Source organism: Centruroides vittatus, unplaced genomic scaffold, assembly GCF_030686945.1.
Source record: "Centruroides vittatus isolate TY-2023 unplaced genomic scaffold, ASM3068694v2 scaffold_386, whole genome shotgun sequence".
Taxonomy (NCBI): domain Eukaryota; kingdom Metazoa; phylum Arthropoda; class Arachnida; order Scorpiones; family Buthidae; genus Centruroides; species Centruroides vittatus.
Window position 1 is genome coordinate 5460737 of NW_027122706.1, and position 20592 is coordinate 5481328.

Sequence of the window (20592 nt, forward strand, 5' to 3'; positions counted from 1 at the left end):
TTTCTTTCAAATTATGGTAAGCTATTATTTTAAGAGTGTGCTCGGAGAGGAGTGCTGATCAGTGGCGTAGCGTAGTGGGGGCGGCAGGGGCGGCCCGCCCCGGGCGGCACTTTTAGGGGGCGGCAAAATTTCACAATAAATAATAATATCTTGTAAAAATATCTAAATAAAGGTGCGGCGAAATTTTCCTCCGCCCCGGGCGGCTGACACCCACGCTACGCCATTGGTGCTGATGTTTCTCCTCGCACAGAATCTACATTTAAAAGTTTAACATTTACTCCAGTTTCGAAGGAAAAGTATCGCACTAAAATAGGATATATTTTTATTTCTTTATGATTTGAGGCGTCTGATAAAATTGTAATATATTTTGCATTTTCCAAATCTTGTTTCAATAATTCGAATGCGTAATTTTGGAGTACATTAACTACTATTGCTTCGCATTTTGTTCGCCCACAATTAAATTTTTTTTTCAAAGAGATTGTGCACTATATTTGACGTACAGTACAATCCATACTACGGAAACTATGATTATGGCATATTGTATGAAATGCAAATGTTCCCTCAGATATTGCTATTTTTTTAATCTGATAAAAAAGTTATATTTTTCAAGTAGTCAGTCACCTTTGACGATGAAGCTGCTGCATTAATGTGAGTGTTATGTTTATCACTCTTGCAATGTTTTGTTATTGCCGCTTTGCCACTATTAGCAATACTGAATTCTGAGCAACAAATTGTGCATTTTACAAGTGTCATCATTCTCGCTGGCTTGAATGATAAATGCTCTGTCTTCAAATTATTGCTAAAATGAATTTTTTGTCTTTTGTTGCCTGACATTGTAAATACGGTCTACAAATTAAAAGAAAATATTTTTATTTTATAACCCTTCCGTAACCCTTCCGTAATTTTTTTCTAATTTCTAATTGCCACTTATCTATTATCAGTTAGGGTTAGCAGGTTAGTCCAGTGTTTTTCAACCAGGGTGCCGCGGCACCTTAGGGTGCCACGGAGCCACGATTGGGATGTCGCAAAGTTTAAGACCTTTAAGCATTTTTTTGGAAATTTACTTAAGTGTAGTTCAAGATAACTCATTGATAGTATTTCAACAAAATTCAATGGACTTAAATTTTGATTTTGAACACGTAGAAACACTATTTTTGCATTAAAATGCTACTTAAAATGTCAATTTTTAAAATTTTTCCTCCCGTAGAGGAAGTCCTCTTCCCTGACCCCACCCCAGCATTGCGCATAATATTCGTTTTTGCAAAAGATTCATCTGCCCCCATTAAGGCCCCCTTTTTCAGATTCTAGATCCGCCGTCGGTCATGGGTGCCGCGATTTTTTATTTTTCAATCAGGGGTGTTACTCAATGAAAAAGGTTGAAAAACACTGGGTTAGTCGATAAAAAATGTAACCACTATCAATAAAGCCATCAACACAAGAAAAAGCAACTGATCATTAATAAAGGAAATATTCTACTGAGCTGCGTGCTGTCTGTCCGACTTATTGTTCACTATTAATAAAGTTACTTGAGAACGGAATCTAACCATCCGTCCGACTTTGTCATACGAACTAACATTGCATGCATTAAAACACTGATAAACAAAGTAAGCTTATATTTTCATTTACAGAAATTAAAAAATAAATTATGTATCAGTTTTCTTATTCGAATATTAACGACTGTATAGAAGAGTACATAGGCCTATATTGTTATGAATTTTGGGTTCTAATAGGTTTAAAGTTAAATTAATGCAAAAACATAGTAGAATAATGCTATTTTATAATGCTATGCATTTACAATGATATATAGTTTATTTATCTTTATTTATTATGTCATAAACACAGTAGAATAAAATAAATATAGTCTATGTCACGTATTTTGGCGATGAGACTTTCATTAACGAAAATATAACAAGATTATAATTACTTTATTAGTAAATGCATACTCAAATAAGATTAATACTTATTTCGGACGGCGAGTTACTGAATGTTACTGTCAATAAACAGGCAGCTATGTCGTTCTTCCAGTGGTGGAGTCCAAGTTTGAAACTCGAGTCCACGAAATTTCTGGATCGAGCCGCGATTAGAACTTCCTTGTTTAACTCGAGAGTTCATATGGCATCGCAGTAATGTTTCTGGTAGAATATAATCTAAAACTAGAAATTTTTGCTACGTAAATTTTTACAATCGGAAACTTATTAATGTCATTACAGTTATAATTCCAAATCAAAATATTGTTATTTTAAATATGATATTCGTTTATAATCATGTAATATTTGAAGCAGCAAATATTTAATGATTATATATTTGTAATTAATTCAGAATAATAAAAATTTGTTTGTTTTTATAAGCATTTGTTGTATACAAACCTATTTCAGCTCACAAAAAAACGTAACGATAGTATCATCACTATTCTGTTACTAAGACAAATTCAGACATGATTCTTACAGTGAGCATAGATAAGAATTAGAAGTGCATTTAGTATCACATCACAGTAAGAAATATAATTTCGCGTTATTAAACGTAAATAGACTAAGGATTTGACTAGCTTAAGATCGAGTTTATCGAGTCTCTTTTCGGTTCCCGAGTCCTGTGTCAAGACTCGAGTAACGAAAAAAGGGACGCGCTCATTTTTATACTCTTAGAAAACTACAAGAAAAAGATCAGAAGAGGTTTTTGCTTCGTTTGTGTCAAGTGGCTGCTAATTATGTAACTCTGATTATTCAGATTGTAACATTTTACAAACTTTTAATTTTTGAATTTTATGACTAGCGATTTTACAATTTTTTATAAAGTTTCTAAAATTAAGTTAAAGTTTATTATGTTTGTCACACTACTCTTTCAATACTTATTTTCTGTTTAACTTTATTCCAAATTGTTCTCTTTGTTTTCTATATATATTTTTCTGTAATTTTTCAGTCTCTATCTCCATTTGTTTTTCCCACTGTTCTCATTTAGTTATCTTTTAGATATTGATTATTTTATCATTTCCTTTGACACAATTTCATTTTCTATATTTTTGTATTTAACCATACGATTCCAGTTGACATCATTAATATTTTTTTTATATATTCCCTAGTTCTATAATGACATTATTCTTTACTTTTTTTCTTTATTTTCCTACTGACTGACATCAGAAATCTCTAATATCATCTATGAGATTTCTCATTGAGATTACTACGTTTCAGTTGCACATTATATAATTGCACATCAGCCATTTTATTGCTGTGAAAATATTTTTGCTTTGTTTCTCTTGATATGCTCGTCTTGTCCTTTGTAATCCTGTATTCAGTATCCATTTTGAAAGATTATTCCATTAGAAGAGAAAAAAATTGTATAATTTAGCATGCATTAGTAATTAGTGAGGAACTGACAACTCAAAATAACAAATTACTTAAAATTGTGTCACATTAAATTTCTAACGTAGTTTCGAATAAGTTTGTAAAAATATGTTCTATATCGCTTCAATTAACAATTAAAATAAAAATAACTTATATACTTATACCATTCCAAAATTTATGCCGAACCTGTAACAAATGCAAATGAAACAAGATAAAACGGTGATTCTAATACTATAATTAGTTTTCTAAAATGGTACCAAAACGCAGGTTATTCGTTTTCAATCGCAAATACTGTAATGTATCTTTTTTCTATCATATAGAATCAGAGTTTTAATATGATCTAGACTCTGATTTTTCATGAATAGTTCATCGTTCTTCATTCTTTACACGTGCCAACGATCTCATTAATAATATGGCAAAATTGAGAACGGCCAGGTACCCTATTGTGCGCTCGTGCTTCTCGTAACTAATCAAATCCAATCATCCGTTAATTTATAGAAGTCTAAATTGACTTCGACTTTCTTTCCTCTAAAACATTAATGCGTACTATAAAAATATTAATTTTCCGCTTTAAAGAATTATAAAAAAAATAATTCGGATTTATTACTTTCCCGGCTCTAACAAAGGGAAAGTATGGCGATCGGTCAAAAAATGACCGCCCAAATTTTTACATTTTTGGACTCGGGGACCTTGAAACTTCAAGAAATGTAAAAAAAAAAAAAAATTCGGGGTTTTTTCTACATGTATGGATGTTAGTGTGGGGGGCACGATTTTTTTCATCCTCTTTGAAGCTTAATAACTCCTTTAATTTTTGTCAAAAATTTCTGAAATTTTACTGATAGGTTTGCATATTGGTGCTCTTAAATTTTGGTGATAAAGGTTGACGGGGTAGAAAAATAAAAGGGGTCATGTGTATCGCCAGTAGAGTCATACTTAATGACGATTTTACTCGTTATTAGCATTTACATTTTTTTTTTTTTTATAAAACCCATCCCTATCCTCAAAGTTAAGCTTTTTGTCATTTTATAATAATTAAAAATATAAAAAGATTTTTTAATAAAATTTCATAACAGGTGGCACTACACAGAATTTTAAATGTTGCCGGAAAAGTTAAAAAACTCGTTGCTGGATTTTAGTAGAAATGCAGAAAACTCAATTTATTTTATGAATGTTGTGCGAATACCTACTGAAAATCCATTTTACTAGAAATTTAATTTTATTTATTTTTTTTTATTGTTTTTTTGATCCACTTATCATAGCTTGTTACTTTTGTATAGATACCAGGATACTTGACTTCCGCACAGCTTTTTCCAGATGAAACAATTCCAACTAAAAACCAGATTCCTTTTTTCTTCATGACTAATGGTCCTCCACTATCTCCCTGAAAATATTTTTTGTTTAGAAATTTTAAAAATTGATTTACATATATTTGAAATTAAACTGTTATAACAAACCTTGCAAGAATCAAGACCTCCTTCTTTATGACCTGCACAAATCATTTTTCCGTTAATATCAATAATATTCTTGTATAACTGTTTACAACTTTTATATGAGATAATTGGTACGGCTACTTGTTTCAGAACGTCAGGATAGCTAGTTCCTATAATTAACAGAAAAAAATTATTAAATAATGAATTATGTTCTATTTGCGAAAGAATTATTTCATCTTACCCATAGTTTCGCCCCATCCAGTAACATAACAAATTGTACTTTTGGAAGGTGATTTTTTTGCCAAACATATTGGTTGAATGAATTTTGTGAACTGAACTGGTGCATTTAATTTGATCAATGCTATATCGTTGTCTTTGCTGTTAGCCTTTTCCTTTAGTTACATAGAGAATAATAAATAATAAATAGAAATTATCAAGTTGTTAAATTTCAGAAAAAATGTAAATAATAAAAATATACTTCTAATCTAAACCTCAATAGAAATAAAGGAAAGTTTTATGAAATTACTGAAGAAATTGGAATATAATCAAAGCAGACAATTTTGTGAACTGGAAGTAAAGCATACAGTTCTTGTTATTTTTTCTTTTTTGTTATTGTAATGACATATTTCCCCATCTAATAAATTTTTAACAAAAACTTTATTTCTTCTTTTGTTAATTGAGGATTTGTATTCGACTTCGGATATAAATATTTGTGATTGATTTTTATAATGATTCCATTTTATAACAGAGCTTTTGTGTCTATAACTAAAGTCCGGGTTTTTGGGTGCCGCACCCACTCGATTTTTGAAAGGGGCAGAGTGTAAAAAGACAAACTAAGTTGGTTTTAGTGCAGTAGGCCCACTCATTGCCAAATTGTTTAGCACTCAAATGCACCCAAATCGCAAACCTGCCCCAAACACAACCTACACCCAAACTATATATTTTGCACCCAGCTTTCCCCTTTTTTACATTTTCAAACAATATGTTGACAATTATTTTTTTTCTGGTGGTTTTTATTCATTCACTTGAGGGGAAAAAACAAATTCGTTAAACCAGACCACGTATGCTGAGGAAAAAAATACGATAATTAGCTTACTCTCTTCTTTTGTTGAGAGAAAAGGAGGTAAAGCGGAATTTTTTGGACTAAACAACTAATTCTTAGTGTTGTTTTAAGAATGTAAACAGATTCACTGAAAATCTGCAACACGTGTTTTCTTTTCTAAGAAAAGAACAATTTAGAAAATTCTGTATTGAGGTCACCTCACCCTGACTTGTGAGCACAACAGTTCTAATTTTCTTTGTTCGGTGTCGGAGACATTAGAACATGGCAAAATTGTCCGCATCTAAACCGAACATTTTAACAAATAAGTTTAAAGATGAAGGCGTATGCGCAGACGAAAAAGTTCTTTGCTGTTCTATTTGCGATTATGTTATTTCGGTGGATGTGAAACACCAAGAAACGAAAATCAGACGACACATAAGTTTGGAAAAGCATAGAGAAGGCAAACAAAAAAGGAGGAATTTCGAGCATATATTTATAGAGGCACCTGGACATTGTTGGAGACAATCCTGTAATGTTTATACTGGAAGAAACAACGGATTCCATAAAACGGTACGTGCTGAACATTCTTGTTGCACCACTGACCAAGTGATATATATATCCAATGTTGTTCAAAATGTACCAACTTGAAAATACGAACTCAACGAACTCTAATATCTGGTCATCCGTTGGGGGTCTTGGATAAACAGTGTGGTAGTCTACTGCGAGAACTTCGAGAAAATTAATGCATTTATCAACGAACTCCCTCCTGGTAATTCTGCGACTGTCGACAGTGTCGAAAAACTGGTTGCTGATCCAGTAGTGACCACAGAGCTCTACTCTTGCATTCGTACGAGTTATTGGTAGATAAAATCAACGAGCTAGAAAGACGTGAAACTGAAATGCGGGATCAGTAGAATGTTGTAAGTCAGGCACTTGAGGTACTGGAAAGTTTTGCCCTGGACAAACTCAAATCTAGTTTATCAAAAAATCTCGATTTGAAAAATATTCTGGGTTGCACTGAACTAGAATTCTGAGTAAAACTGAAACATGTCCCCTTAGTCTCGGTGGACGTAAAAAAATCTTTTTCCTTATATAAAAACATTCTATCCTTTAAGGAGAAAACTTCATTTTTAAAAACATTGAAATGGTTACTGTTGTAAATTATAATGCTCATCTTTATGTCTAAATTGCAGTAAAGAATTATGTAGTTTGTAAATATAGTACATCTTGTTGGTTTTTGTCTTAATGATACAGCATTTAAAAGCACCCAAACTGACACCCAATCCATTCTAAAACTGCACCCAAAAATCCGGACCTTACTTATAACTGACATAGTTTTCATAAAAATAAATTGCGTCGCTTTTTGAGAGAAGTCCCATAAGACGGTAATGGAGTTAATAAATCCGCAGCAGCCTGTATCTTTTCTATGCTTATATGTGTTTAGATAATAAATACTTGTCATTATGTTTCAGTTTCGTTACATATAGCCTATATGAGTAGTTGACATAATACCATACAGATTTGTCTAAGTACGGTACCCGTACATTCTGTAGTGTTCGCTTAAGGAAGTATTTCTCGGAAAGTATCGTCGTCATTAAGCGGCACTCTATTGTAATATTTTTACAAATTTTATTTGATTACATTAATCACGGAAATTACATTACGGAAAATTTATAATCTATAGAAAACGCATTTCTGTTTATGTTATTATGAATAGTGAAACGAAATAGTAAATACACTATTATTAAAATCGAATTAATAGTAATTCAGAAGATAAATTGTCTTTCTTCATAAACAACTTAAGTGTTCAAATGATGTACAGGATAATCATAATATTAAACAGTAGATTTTCAGAACTTTACGTAGAAAGAATTATTGGGAAAATTTTAACTAAATTTGGTATATATACTGTCCCTAGTATTCGGTTTCGATTTTCAGAAAAAAATTACTTCAAAATTCAACCGCCAGAGTAAAATTTGGAGCTACTTTTTGCTTAATGTACAGCATATTTTACGTACGTTTTCTAACAACTTTCTGGTATAAAAGAAGTCGCAAAACGTCTGAAATTCATTGAATGCTGAGCTGGCATTGCGGTTTCGTTGATAGAGTTTTACAAGCAAGGAAAGTGATTAAAGACAATTCACTAAACGAAGAGTTGTGAAAACATTTTAGAATAGTTTTTATACCCGAAATTTATTAGAAAACATATGTAATATGTATATTATGAATATAGTGCCAAATTTCGCTTTAGCGGATAAACTTTGAAGTAAATTTTTTTCCGAAAATCGAAACCTTATATTCATGATAGTATGTATACCAAATTTAGTTAAGATTTGTCCAATAGTTCTTTTTACAGAGAATACTAAATACCTACTAATTAATGTTACCCTATATTATTAAAACAAGCCATAGACAACTGTTAAATGTAACAATTATTAATGAAATATTGCAGTACAGTCAAATGACAAAAGACCAAAATGGTAAGCTGGCGCTTTTATCGCTTGATTCGAATTGGTTTTCATATGTTGTTTGACCTGGATGTTCCACCTCTCACTATCTGTCCTCCCCTTTGGGCTTGGCCAACTCATATTTTTTTTTTTTTTTTTTAAACTCTTTCCACCCTATGGGCACTAAGAGGGCCTCTTTTAGTAGGCCCATTATGGGTTCGGCCAGGCCCGCAATGGAGCGACCGGGGGGTGAGGGACGGGGCCCGACATATCCTGAACGGACCACCCCCCGAAAAAATTCCTGGGGATTTTTCGACCCGCTCGGATTCGATCCCGGGTCCCCCAGAGCAGTAGGCTACCACCTTTGCCGCTCCGCCATCCGGCCCCTCGGCCAACTCATATTGGATATGGTTTAGTTTGATGCAATAAGACAACGTAACACGGCAATCTGTCAAGGAGAGATGCTCTGAGAGGACTTTCTGTGGGAAAACTTGCCTGTATTTTAATATTAGACACATGAAGAAATTCAATAAAACTCCGTTGCTCACGCGTGAATCCAGAATCAACTACCAGTGCTTAAAAGTTTTATTCACTCAGTCACTGGTGGGCCGCTCAGTTTGGAGAGTTAAATGAAGCATGTTCGAGGCAGACCACCCCTAAAACGCTTTCAAGGGAATCTCCTGAATTTGATCCAGTATTACAGTTTAAGTTATGGCGATGCAACACTTGGGCGACCTACCTAGTGGGGATGCCTTTTAAGGGAAACTGGCCCCCATTTAGGCGTTACAGACGTGGAGAAAACCCGGAAAACTCCACGTGGCCAGCCTATCTGAGCGAGGTGCAAACCTACGACCGAACTCCCAGTGTTCAGGGTACGAAGACTGCGTGGCCACTGGTGGGCAGTATTACGATATTGTATGAATTCACAGCACATTTATGCAGCCAAAATGGATATTTTAAGTCGTCAGCCTATCATTCTGAGGTACACGAAATCGAATCCGGCTGAAAAAGAGTTTTCCGGGGTGGTCTGTCTCAGATATGCCGGTTCCCGTCTCCCACGACCCGAACGCTAGGCCGGATGGCCGATGGTCAAGGTGGCAGCCTACCGCTCTGGGGAACTGGGGGCCTACCTCATAAGGAAACTCTTTTCCCCTGCTCCGCCACAAGGCACTACAGGGTTCTAGAGACTATGCCTTAATCATGGGCCTTGGTCTCTTACCCGAAGGTAGTCACTGACTCTTTTCTTTTTAGTTGGGGCGCCGAAGACATCTCCTGGGCTGCCATCCGTCCTCTTAGCCCCAACTCACTAACTTGGCATAACTTTTATGATTGTGCAGTTTACACCGCACTTAGAAATTTGCTCTGTCATTGTATGATATTAATTATGCGGCCTACGCCGCGTTCGTGGGTTTGCACAGCTAGTTAAGGATAAATCCAAGCATTAAATAGGGAACCCCTCCCTACAAGAAGGAGGCACCCTGCCCAATGCGTCCATTGGGCTCATAGATCAAATAGATCTGAGACTTTAACCATCAATTCCTTTAGTTTCAATAAGTTTCCTTTACTTGCTGCTAGCGTTCGAAGTACTTGTTCAGGCGGCTTGGACCAGTCGACTTGGTCAGCTCCTCGGCGGAAATACTCTGTAAGAGGACAGTCAAGTACGTAGTGTCTCGCGGAAAGTGGGGAAACCTCCCGTGTCCGGTCAATATCTGCGTAAGCAACCTACAACAACTCACTGGGGTAAGGCCAACGTCAGGCACGAAGGCGTGGGTCGACCTACCCACCGTACTTAGAGTCCAGCTCTCTTGCCAACTCCTCATTGATCGCTGCAGTAGAGTACCTTTTATGTATGTTGCCGAGAGTTCCACCGTCCTCGTTACAAATGGGCCCCTAGCCCCCGCCTTGGCCAGTTGGTCGGCACGTTCGTTGCCCGTGGGGGCCTACCGTCCGAATATGTCGGGTCCCGTCTCTCACCATCCGGTCGCCCCATTGTGGGCCTGGCCGAACCCATAATAGGCTTGCTAAAAGAGGTCCTCTTAGTGCCTACAGGGCGGAAAGAGTTAAAAAAAACTACCTGGATCCTGAGTTCCGTTCCTATGACTAGGTTATCGTTCTTGAATGATTAAAAAAGACGAGGGCTTTTTTTAAATCATCCACGAAGGAGCATTAAAAAAGATTCTCCTAGTGCTCATAGGACGAAGAATCAAAAATTAAAATAAAACTACATTTATGCTTGAACTAGATGTCAACAAAAAAGGAAGAACATGACTTCACTTAGAGGAAGAGCCAAGAATCGAAGGAAGTGCAAAAAAATTGACAGCGTAACAGTATTTGAAAGAGGAAGAAAAGGAACAAATAGAAGCACAAAAGAAGTTCAATGTAAAGGAGTTTACTGGTGTATTCTCAAAACTGAATGCGGCTATATTTGAAACAGAGGGCGTGGATCCGAATGTTGAACGGTTCAAGACAGTGGAACAGAAAATGGATGAACTTTTATGATGCTGTCGTAAAATTTATAAAGAAAAAGCAGATCAGACTAACGAGATTCTTCTTGAAAGCTACATCCAGGATTCTTATTCCTACATATAGCCTACTTCTATTTCTTCACCTCCATTACCCAGGCCTTCTACAACGCTCGATATCCCTGCTGATAATTCCAATGACGGCATTGATAACCTGAAATAGTTACCACCCTTTGAAGGATTCGGTGACCAAAATATTAATCTGAATAAAGTTCATTTTTTAAAAAAAAGTCAATTTTTTTGATACATTTTAATAATTTTTGTTGATTGTATTTTTATGTTTTGTAATATGTAAGAGATGTAAATTAAAGCAAAGTAATCAAGTTGGAGTTTCCGATAGACTACTCTTTATCAAGAATAAATAAAACTGTTAAGCTTCTCGTTTATTGACCAATTCGCTTAACGACCTAGTCGTAGGAACAGAACTCGGTCGTCAAGTGAAGAGTGTCTGAATATTTATGAATTTTTCTAAGCTACAGTATGTCATACTTATTTTCCTGTATGAATTATGATTATTAATGAAAATGTATAATTTAAAAAAATTTTATAATATTTTTAAAATACATAAATTATTGAAAACAGTTATTCAAAAATTATAAAATTAATTTACCAGATTTTTTACTTTAGCAAGATACTTTTCATGGATGAAAAGCTTTTTGATGTAACGAATTAGTTGAGTCTTGTCCTCTTTGAATTTATGATATTTGCCCAAACTGACACTCCACAATGATGTGTTATATAAGCTGAAAATATCATGTATTTAATAAATTATAATGCAATAAACATTTAAAATTATTCAATAATCAAAACTTTTCATATTGTAAACAAATAGACCTAAATATTATATTTTTAGTGAAAATATATATCACTGCATTTTTTTAGGATTTCATTTTTCACGCCTTGTATATATAACCATTATCTAATGTATCATTAATTTTTAGATTCCATTAAAATAAAATAAAAGTTACAATAAATTTTCGTATTATTATGAAATAAATAAATAGATAAAACTAAATGTATTTTTAAAATTTGATTTATTCTACTTATAGTATTTTAAAGTAAATCTTACTCCCGAAAGCAATGAGCAGCTGTTACTACCCATTCCCGATTAAGTAAAGATCCTCCGCAAACATGTCCATACGGTTCCGCCGAATGAAATCGCAAAGAAATTTGCCAAGGCCAACTTCCTGGAACTGCTTTAGTTCCTCCTACTATTCTATTATTTTCCAAATTAGGATTAAAGTAAGGCCGTCCACATGTCGTTTTTTTCGATAATCGATAGCCTGAAATGTTTTACTCAATTTACTATATTGTGTGTTTAAAAATAAGGATTTGATATAATTTTCTTCTTCTAACTTATATTCTTTTAAATAATTTATAATTTTCAAACGCAAAAGATAATACAGTATTTCATTCCTACAATGATGTTGAAATTTTTATTATCTATTTATATATAAAAATGAAACTAAACTTTCTTTTTTCGGGACATTTTCAAAACCTCATATAAAGGACCAAGACCATCAAATAGAAGAAAAAAGCGTTTCCGATCCCTGAACACTGGGAGTTCGGTCGTGGGTTCGCACCTCGCCAGGACGGGCTGGCCAGGTGTTTTCTGGGTTTCCTCTACGTCTGTAACGCCTGAATAGGGGCTAGTTACCCTTAAAACTAGGCAGATCGCCCAAATGTTGAGTTGCCGTAACTTAAAGGAGGTTTATAAACAATGAATCCTGTGTTAAAAAGAATTCCGTTATAATAAAATCTGTCATATAAAGGGGTGGTCATCTGGAGAAATATTATTGAATATTATGATTTGAAAACGCGTTTTAGAACATTTAGAAACTCAAACGGAAATTATTTGTACCAAAAACTTATTTTAAATTTTAATTATAAAATTTATATGGCTAAGATCTGCAGAAAAGATAGTTCACATATAATAAATTTAATAATGAATTAAAATTATAACAATGATTTACAAGTAATTGTGATAGTATTGAATAATAAAATTTTAAATTCCACATTTGAAATCAAAAACATGTTTAAAAGTTCAATCTAAAGTCGTAACTTGCGGCGGAAAATTTATCAGTTAAACAATTAGGAAATGATTAAAAAAATGACCAATATTTCATAATATTTAATCAAATAAATTCAAAGTTAATTCTTCCCTTCTGATAAAAATAAATTATGTATGGAATTATAAATTATTATATCAATACTTCTATAAAGGAAAAGTGAAAACTTGAATAAAAATTATAAAATGTAGTTAACAGATTTATATACGGAATGTACACACTTACTGCAGTTTTCTTCATCTGTTCCATCTTTACAATCATCCACATAATTACAAATTGAAGTTAAATTCACACAGTTCTTGTTTCTACAAATAAGTTGATTTTCTGAACATGTAACTGAAATTAAATTTTAAATTAAATCTATTTTAACTATATTTCAAATAAACAGACCTTCTTGAGACAGACATTATCAAGAACTTAAGAATAAATTACATAATTTTTAAAATTTTCTACATTACATTCACGAATTCAATTGAATCTCTTTTTTGAACTACGTGTGATAAATTACAACGGATTTAAAACTTTATATTCATAATATATCATGAGTAGTACGGATCGGGACATAATTTCTATCCGCGTGGAGTTTTCAGGGTTTTTTCACGTGCCTAACACCAAAATAGGGGCTAGTTTCCCATAGAAAGTCCTCCTGAGAAACATCACCCCTCGGCAGAATGCCTTTGTGTTGCGTTGCCTTATTTCTCTAAACCATTCATGCACGGGTCTATTTGCCGGAATAAAGGAAAATCGGAAAATTTATGGACTATATTGCTATATAGTCCATAAAATTAATTCAATAAATTCATAAAATAATTATATAGTAACAAAATAAATAATTTTATAATTATATTTGCAAACTGTTTCATTAAATCTCATTTATGAAATTTGACTGCCAAAAGTTATAAAACATTCCAACGAATATAACAATAAACAAATAAATAAATAAATAAATAAAAATTATAAAATACTTACTTAATTTATTTATATGATTAAAATTGAGTTTGAACCCGTGAAAACTTCTGACGTCATCTGTATAAAAGACGAAATATAAAGCATTACCAGAAGAGATGATTTGTTTAGGAGGAATAGGACCACAAGCCTGAATTAGTAAAGGTGATTTGATAGAATCTCCATCAAATATTAATAAGCCATCAAACGCGCATTGAAATGAATATTCTATAGAAAAATCTTCAAAGTCGACTTGTATTCTCTAATAAATAAAAATTTATATTTTAAAAAAATAATGATTAAAATTTTAATTATGATAGATTTATACTCTTACTATCATTTAAATTTTAATTACCGGTACAAGTCATAACCGATATCTGAACTCACTGTATCAGAATATCAACTACAACAAATGACATTCCTAAGAATTGGATTGGATTGATGGAAATAATGCAGCGCAACACACGGGCGATCTGTCAAGAGAGAATGCCTCCTGAGAAGACTTTCTATGAGAAACCGGCTGCTATTTAAATGTTACAAATGTGAAGAAAATCCGGAAAACTCCATTAGTGAGGCGCGAGCCAAGACCAACTACTAGTGTTTTTTGTCCACTCGACAAAATATTATTTGGATGGCAGACGTGTCACAATGACGGAATGGTCATGACGGTTAAGGCGTCATCCTACACCTGTGTTGGGAACCGGAAATCGAATCCGGGCGAATGATTCTCCGGAAATTTTTCATGAGTGCTAGTCTGGATGTATCAAGCCCCGTCCTTCATCACCCGGTCGGCCCAGAAATGTATTTTATGGATTTCGATGAGCCTTCGCGTGGTTATTCTGAGCACTAAAATGTATCTTCCTGTAAGGCCACAGGTTTCATTATTCATTTTATTCGAGAAAGTTGAGGTTTTAGGTTACGACGACGAGTCTCTGTCGGATGCAGGAAATCGGTAGATATTGAATTAACAAATAATTTTCATATACGTATGTATACGAAAATTATATACATTAGATAAGTGATACATTACTATGAAATTTTAATCATCTAGTATAGTAGATGAATAAAATAAATTCATGTATATTTTTGTGCGTGATACGCTATATTTATTTATAAAGTTTTTAATAATACTAAAAACTTAATAATTAATTAAAATATGATACATTCTATTATAATTTTACGTAAAATAAAATAATTTTTGTAAAGTCACTGATAAAGTGACTACTTCTGAGGGATATTGTCTTATGCGGCGGTTGCTGGGCCTGGTTTGCGAATTTGCAATATCATCAGATGGTTGAGAATATCAAATGTCACTTACTTTTCAATCGATTTCGTTGCAATGGACTTTTTAGGCTTCAGTACTAAGTGACCTCCTCTCATTTCATTTAATAATTTTTGATAAGAGTGCAAACATATTTAAGTTTTGCCTCGAGAGTTTTTGCAAGTTTTCTTTCGAACTCGCTCTCGGAGAGTTTTGCTTGAGATTATTTCGGATATATTACATAAATGATAATTTTATCATTGTTTGTATAATATATCCAGAATACGTTATTTTAAGTAATTATTATTATTTAGTAATAGTTTTATAGTGGCATTAAACATCGTATTTATTCTAATGAACAGCGCAGTTGTAGGCTGAAGAAAGTTATGGACAGCGCGCTATTTATCAGAATATGGTAAATACTTTGTTTTTCAACCTAGCAAATATATAAGCATTTATTCTATCTTTAAATTAACTTATTTTGAATATGGTTAAGTTAGATGATCAATTAAAGAAAAAAAATTGTTGGGATTTTTTGATTTATTTCAATTTCTTTGAATTGTCGAATTGCCTGACAATTAATTATTATAAGATCAAAAGCAGATTCTTCAGTATTAAGGTCTTTCTTTTGACAATGCTATTATCACTATTATAATAATCTATAAATTTTATTAAAATTCATTAAAATACCATTTTACTGAAAATATACAGGGGAGGGCCTGCAAAAGTAGGTATACAGTTGAGAAACTGAGAAATACAAATGTTTGGTGTTCATTATTATTATTTTTATTATATTTTATTAATTCGTATTGCTTATTTGTGATTTTAATTTGTACGTAAAAATAAATATTTTTTTTTTCCTATTTTCTCTCTGTATGTTTTTTCCGTAGTAACAACTTTTGCACCTCCTGTATCTATCAATAATTACGAAATCCTAGTTCAAAATTGAATTTTTATAAACTGTATAAGCCGGAGTTAGTTAATAAAAAATATTTAAAAAATAAACTCATTAATAAAACTGCGAACAATCGCGAAATTTTCTAAAATACGATTATATAATATTCGGTTAAAACAACTGCTAGCAATCGTGAAAGTTGTAAACATTCTTTTCAATGTATTTTACGTAAAATTCAGAGACGATTGTAAAAATACTTTTATCATAATAGCATTATACATTTTCATGATTAAATAAGCAAAATATAAAAAAATGAAGGAAATTTATTATAATAATTTTATTATTTTAAAATTACTAGAATGACGAGATCAGTTGAAGTGATTGCCGTCAGGTTAAACTCGTCGGAGAAATTCATTAGAGGTCTACCAGTGGCCAAGCGGTCCCGTTCCCTGAATACTGGTAGTTCGGTCGTGGGTTTGCGCCTTCGCCAGGACAGGATGGCCACAGAGTTTTCTGTATTTTCTCCATATCTCAAACGCCTAAATAGGGGTCAGCTATCCTTAATAAGACCTCCCACAAAGCATTTCCCCCTGCTCTCCGCGAGTAATTTCGAATGGTAAAGCAAAAAGCTTCGATCGGCTCTTCGGAGGATAAGCGATTATGCAATATCCTCTATATTAACTCCGATACGAGAAAGAAGAGAACTTCATTAGAGGTTTGTCTACTTCGGTAGCAATTAGGAAGAATTTCTTATACTGTAAGATATTAATTATTAAGATTGTAAGATGTATCAAAATTCATAAAATGTTATGAAAAAATTAATTACTGTAGCATTTCTAAATATGTTAATTTCTTTAAATATCGCAATAAAAGTTGGGAATTGAAAAATTCATATTTAATAGCTATAATTTCCGATAAATTATAGGCTATATAATCTATAGGAAAAAAAAACAGCATAACTTTGTTTTTATTTAATGAATCAATCAACTTTAAAAGAATAAAAAAAAAATTTCGTTTATAAACAAGTTTGTTTATATTAAAGTTTAATTTAGCAAATTTAAATAAAATATATGAATACAAAAATAAATAATAATTTTTATTTTATATAATTTTACATTAAATTACCTTATTCTCAGGTGCAATCAAAATCCATGAACAGTTGACATTCTTTGGATAAAAAGTTTTCCCATCATATCCAGGACTGGTGATTACGCCTTCTTTGTCATAAATCCTAATAGGTTGATCGAATTTACACGAATTTGTCGAATTTAACTGCACGTATACTAACAAACCAATATAAAAAAATTACAAATATATTAATTTATTTTTAAATTGTCAATTTAAAATATTCTTAATGTAAATATCACAAAGGAATTTGCTTTAAATGATTTTTAAATGATTAAGAATTTCTAATATTATTCAACTTTTAATAAGAAAATTAAGCTTATAAATGAAATACCAAAAAGCTCAGAAAATTTGGTTTTAGTACACATTAAATGTAATCTACTTATGAATTTTTCCAAAAGATAACATGATTTACTCTTTATTGTTAAAAGGTTACGTTATTGTTTTATAAATTATATTTAAATAAATAACTATTGTATAGGCCTAATTGTATTTATTAAAATGAAAGCATATAATTTAAAGTATATTTCTAACTAATACCGTAAACTGTGAATTTAGTATAGTAGCTACTACGAATAAAGAGGCTACTAACGGCTCTACTCCGACCGCCTTAACTTCAGAAATTTCTCCACAAGCTCTCCACATTTTTTATTTTTTTAAAAATAATTTATAACAATTCTTTGCAACATTAACTTCATATTTTTACAGTTATTTAATTCGTAAATTAAAAACTTTTAATGAAAGTAATCAATAGAAAGACAAGAGAAAACGTTGAAATTTAGTAAAGCAGACAAATTAATACTTGAATCAGAAATAGCCTACAGATGATAATCTACTTAAAATCGATCATTGGCATGACGTTTTAATCTATAGATATCAAATTTGATGTTTCGTAGCGCATAAAACATTTTAATTTTCAGAATTTCGATTTTTATTGTAACGTACTTGGCATTCCCTTTCAATTAAGCTACCTTTGTAATAAGCAGTCATTTATTCAAGCACTTCATGTAAGCAAAACTGTGAAATAATCAGCCAATAAGTAAGGCCAATACATATATAATATTATTTAAAACACCTTATATTATTTTATTCTCAAGATCGAATGAAATTATATTATCTGTAAGCAATTTTATGTGGTGATAAATCGTTATCAGTCAATTTTCTTAAATTTTTATTTTTAGTGAAAGAAAAGAAAAAAGTTGTAATTTAATAAATACATTTTTAATAATTGTTAAATAAAACTTAATACAAATAATACAAAAACATTGTATAAAAATTACTTAGCAATAGTATATACAATGTACAGCAGAATCCTGTCCTCGTTCGAATACTTACGTATGAAGTACAATTTCCCTGGCGAAACATTATTACTGCCTTTTATTTACTTCGAAAAATAACTAATGCTATTTTAAGAAAACGTTTACATTATAATAGATATTGATACAATAATAATGAAACCTATTTTTAATGAACTCTCTCATAAGGTGTACTCTCTCATAAGCATGAACTCTCTCATAAGGCTCCGGATTTTTAAAAGAGTAGGATTAAAAAAACACATTTTTATTAATTTTTTTTACAATATAGGATAATTTTTGTATTTCTTTAATTCAATTTTTTAATTTTTTCAAACGGAGGGGGTTAAATCTCCAAACCTCTGCCATACACTCAAAATTGTTTATCAATGTAACTTACTAAAATATATATGCAACTGAAATATCCAACAATTAAATATGCTGTAGTTATCAAATATATTAAATTTTTGGATATTTATTATTAAGGCACATAACAAGTTTCAATACTCACCAATAAAGAAAAAGAATACTTGTATAAGGTTTAACATAGCGAGGATTAGTGTAAAATTACATATATTTATCGAAATGGACTTTATAATATAGCTACAGTTTTTAAGATAAATTCTATAGATTAATCATATCAACTTATTTCTACTTGATAGTTATTTTTTATTTCTTAATTTTTTAGTTACAATCATTATTAATAATAAGACTTAACAGAACATAGAGTTTTGCTACGAAAAAGATGGAATAATGAATAATTATAAATAAAACTTTTTGTATATATATCTTGGAATTGCCTTAATTTTCTTTAATTATAAGTATGCATTTTCTATATATTTACATATTTTTATTTTTATTTTTAGTGAAAAAGTCTTAAATTGTATTATTAAGTAAATCCAAATATATATAGACAAATCTATATATTGTAATGATTGTTGAATAAATTTTAAAACTAAGTTATAATTATTTCTAAAAAGTGCAATAACATGACATCTGAATTATTAATTTATACAAAGAATTTCTATAGTTTATGTAAAATTTCTGTATAGTGCAAAAGTTTCCAATCTTTTTCATGTGTAGACCCTCTTTTAAGATAAAAAACGTTTTTCATCAACCCCTTCAATATTGTATATTATATATAAATATAGGCCTACATAGAATACAACAGCCTCTCACATAATTTTTAAAAGGAATCTTCATAAATTTGAGACGAAGAAATGTGGGAAAATTTTTAATGTTTCTAAGTAAATTTTTTTATATTTACAAAGTTTTATCGATCACTAATGGGTCAATACCGACCCCGTTGGGAAACCCTGGAATAGAGCCTGAAATATAATTGTTTATAGGTTTAAAACAAAATTTAAAACATTTTTTAAAATAAAACAATTAATTAATTAATTTTATTCATTTAAAATTAAGTTTTATATTATTTTAAAAAAAATTAGATAAATTTTTGCTTTAATTTATGGAAAATTTAACATGAAATAGTCGTTGTCTTGCTATATTTCTAATCAGGAAGCCAATCTCTACATTCACTCGCAATCTCGTTTTTATATAACATGTTGCCTAATATTTATTTTCTATCGCCAAATAATTGAAAGAGCAACAAAACGATAATGATGATAAACATAATTCCGATGCAGCAACACCCCATTTCTATAGAATATTAGATGATGTTGATACTAATGATTTTAATCCTGATATCGGAATTAATTCGCTTTAATTTCTTTTATATTTGTCTAAAAAATAAAAATCATTGTAAATTATACTCATTTCAATATCATTCATATAATTATTAATTTCAGATTAGTAAACCTGTATCAGAAACTTCCAAGTGCTCGAATCAATTATTAAAATATTCAATTATTAGTTAAAAACAATTTACAAATGATTGTTAAATAAAACTTAATGCTTTATTAAAGCTTTCTAGAAGTAAAATGAATTGATGAAATTATGTTATGGAATGTTATACATATTTATATATTTACTATTTATATTTATATTTAAAAATTTGTAATATGCTTTTTCCGAATTATAGCTTTATATCATGCCCATTTCACCTTCGGCGGACCCATAATTTACGGCTAGGTGACGAAGAAAAATAATAGTGGCGTAACCAGGAAGGAGAGTCTTTTGCTATCATAAATTTTGTCCTACTTGGCCCCTATTTTAAGATATTTAAGCAAATAGTTTATACCTATTTTATCCGTTTATTCTCCCTCA

General features: G+C 31.4%; 1 protein-coding gene across 1 annotated transcript; it reads right to left on the reverse strand.

Moving 5' to 3' along the window:
* Window positions 1–4535: 4535 nt before the first annotated feature.
* LOC136988871 (serine protease 27-like) lies at window positions 4536–18935 on the reverse strand. Its single transcript, XM_067286867.1, has 9 exons — window positions 18878–18935; window positions 17075–17232; window positions 13818–14055; window positions 13074–13184; window positions 11849–12062; window positions 11390–11522; window positions 5010–5160; window positions 4793–4938; window positions 4536–4719 (listed from the first exon to the last, which is right to left on the reverse strand). Exons 1-9 carry the CDS (start codon window positions 18912–18914, stop codon window positions 4555–4557), a joined length of 1353 nt encoding a protein of 450 aa, XP_067142968.1. The 5' UTR covers window positions 18915–18935; the 3' UTR covers window positions 4536–4554.
* Between the last annotated feature and the right edge of the window lie 1657 nt (window positions 18936–20592).

Excerpts from the sequence above, each read along its gene's own strand:
- LOC136988871 (XM_067286867.1), bottom strand. The coding sequence starts at position 18,914 with ATGTTAAACCTTATACAAGTATTCTTTTTCTTTATTG. Across the intron at positions 14,056-17,074 it reads TGATTGCACCTGAGAATAAG|AGAATACAAGTCGACTTTGA; the intron begins GTAATTTAATGT and ends TTTATTTATTAG. Across the intron at positions 13,185-13,817 it reads TAATCATATAAATAAATTAA|TTACATGTTCAGAAAATCAA; the intron begins GTAAGTATTTTA and ends ATTTAATTTCAG.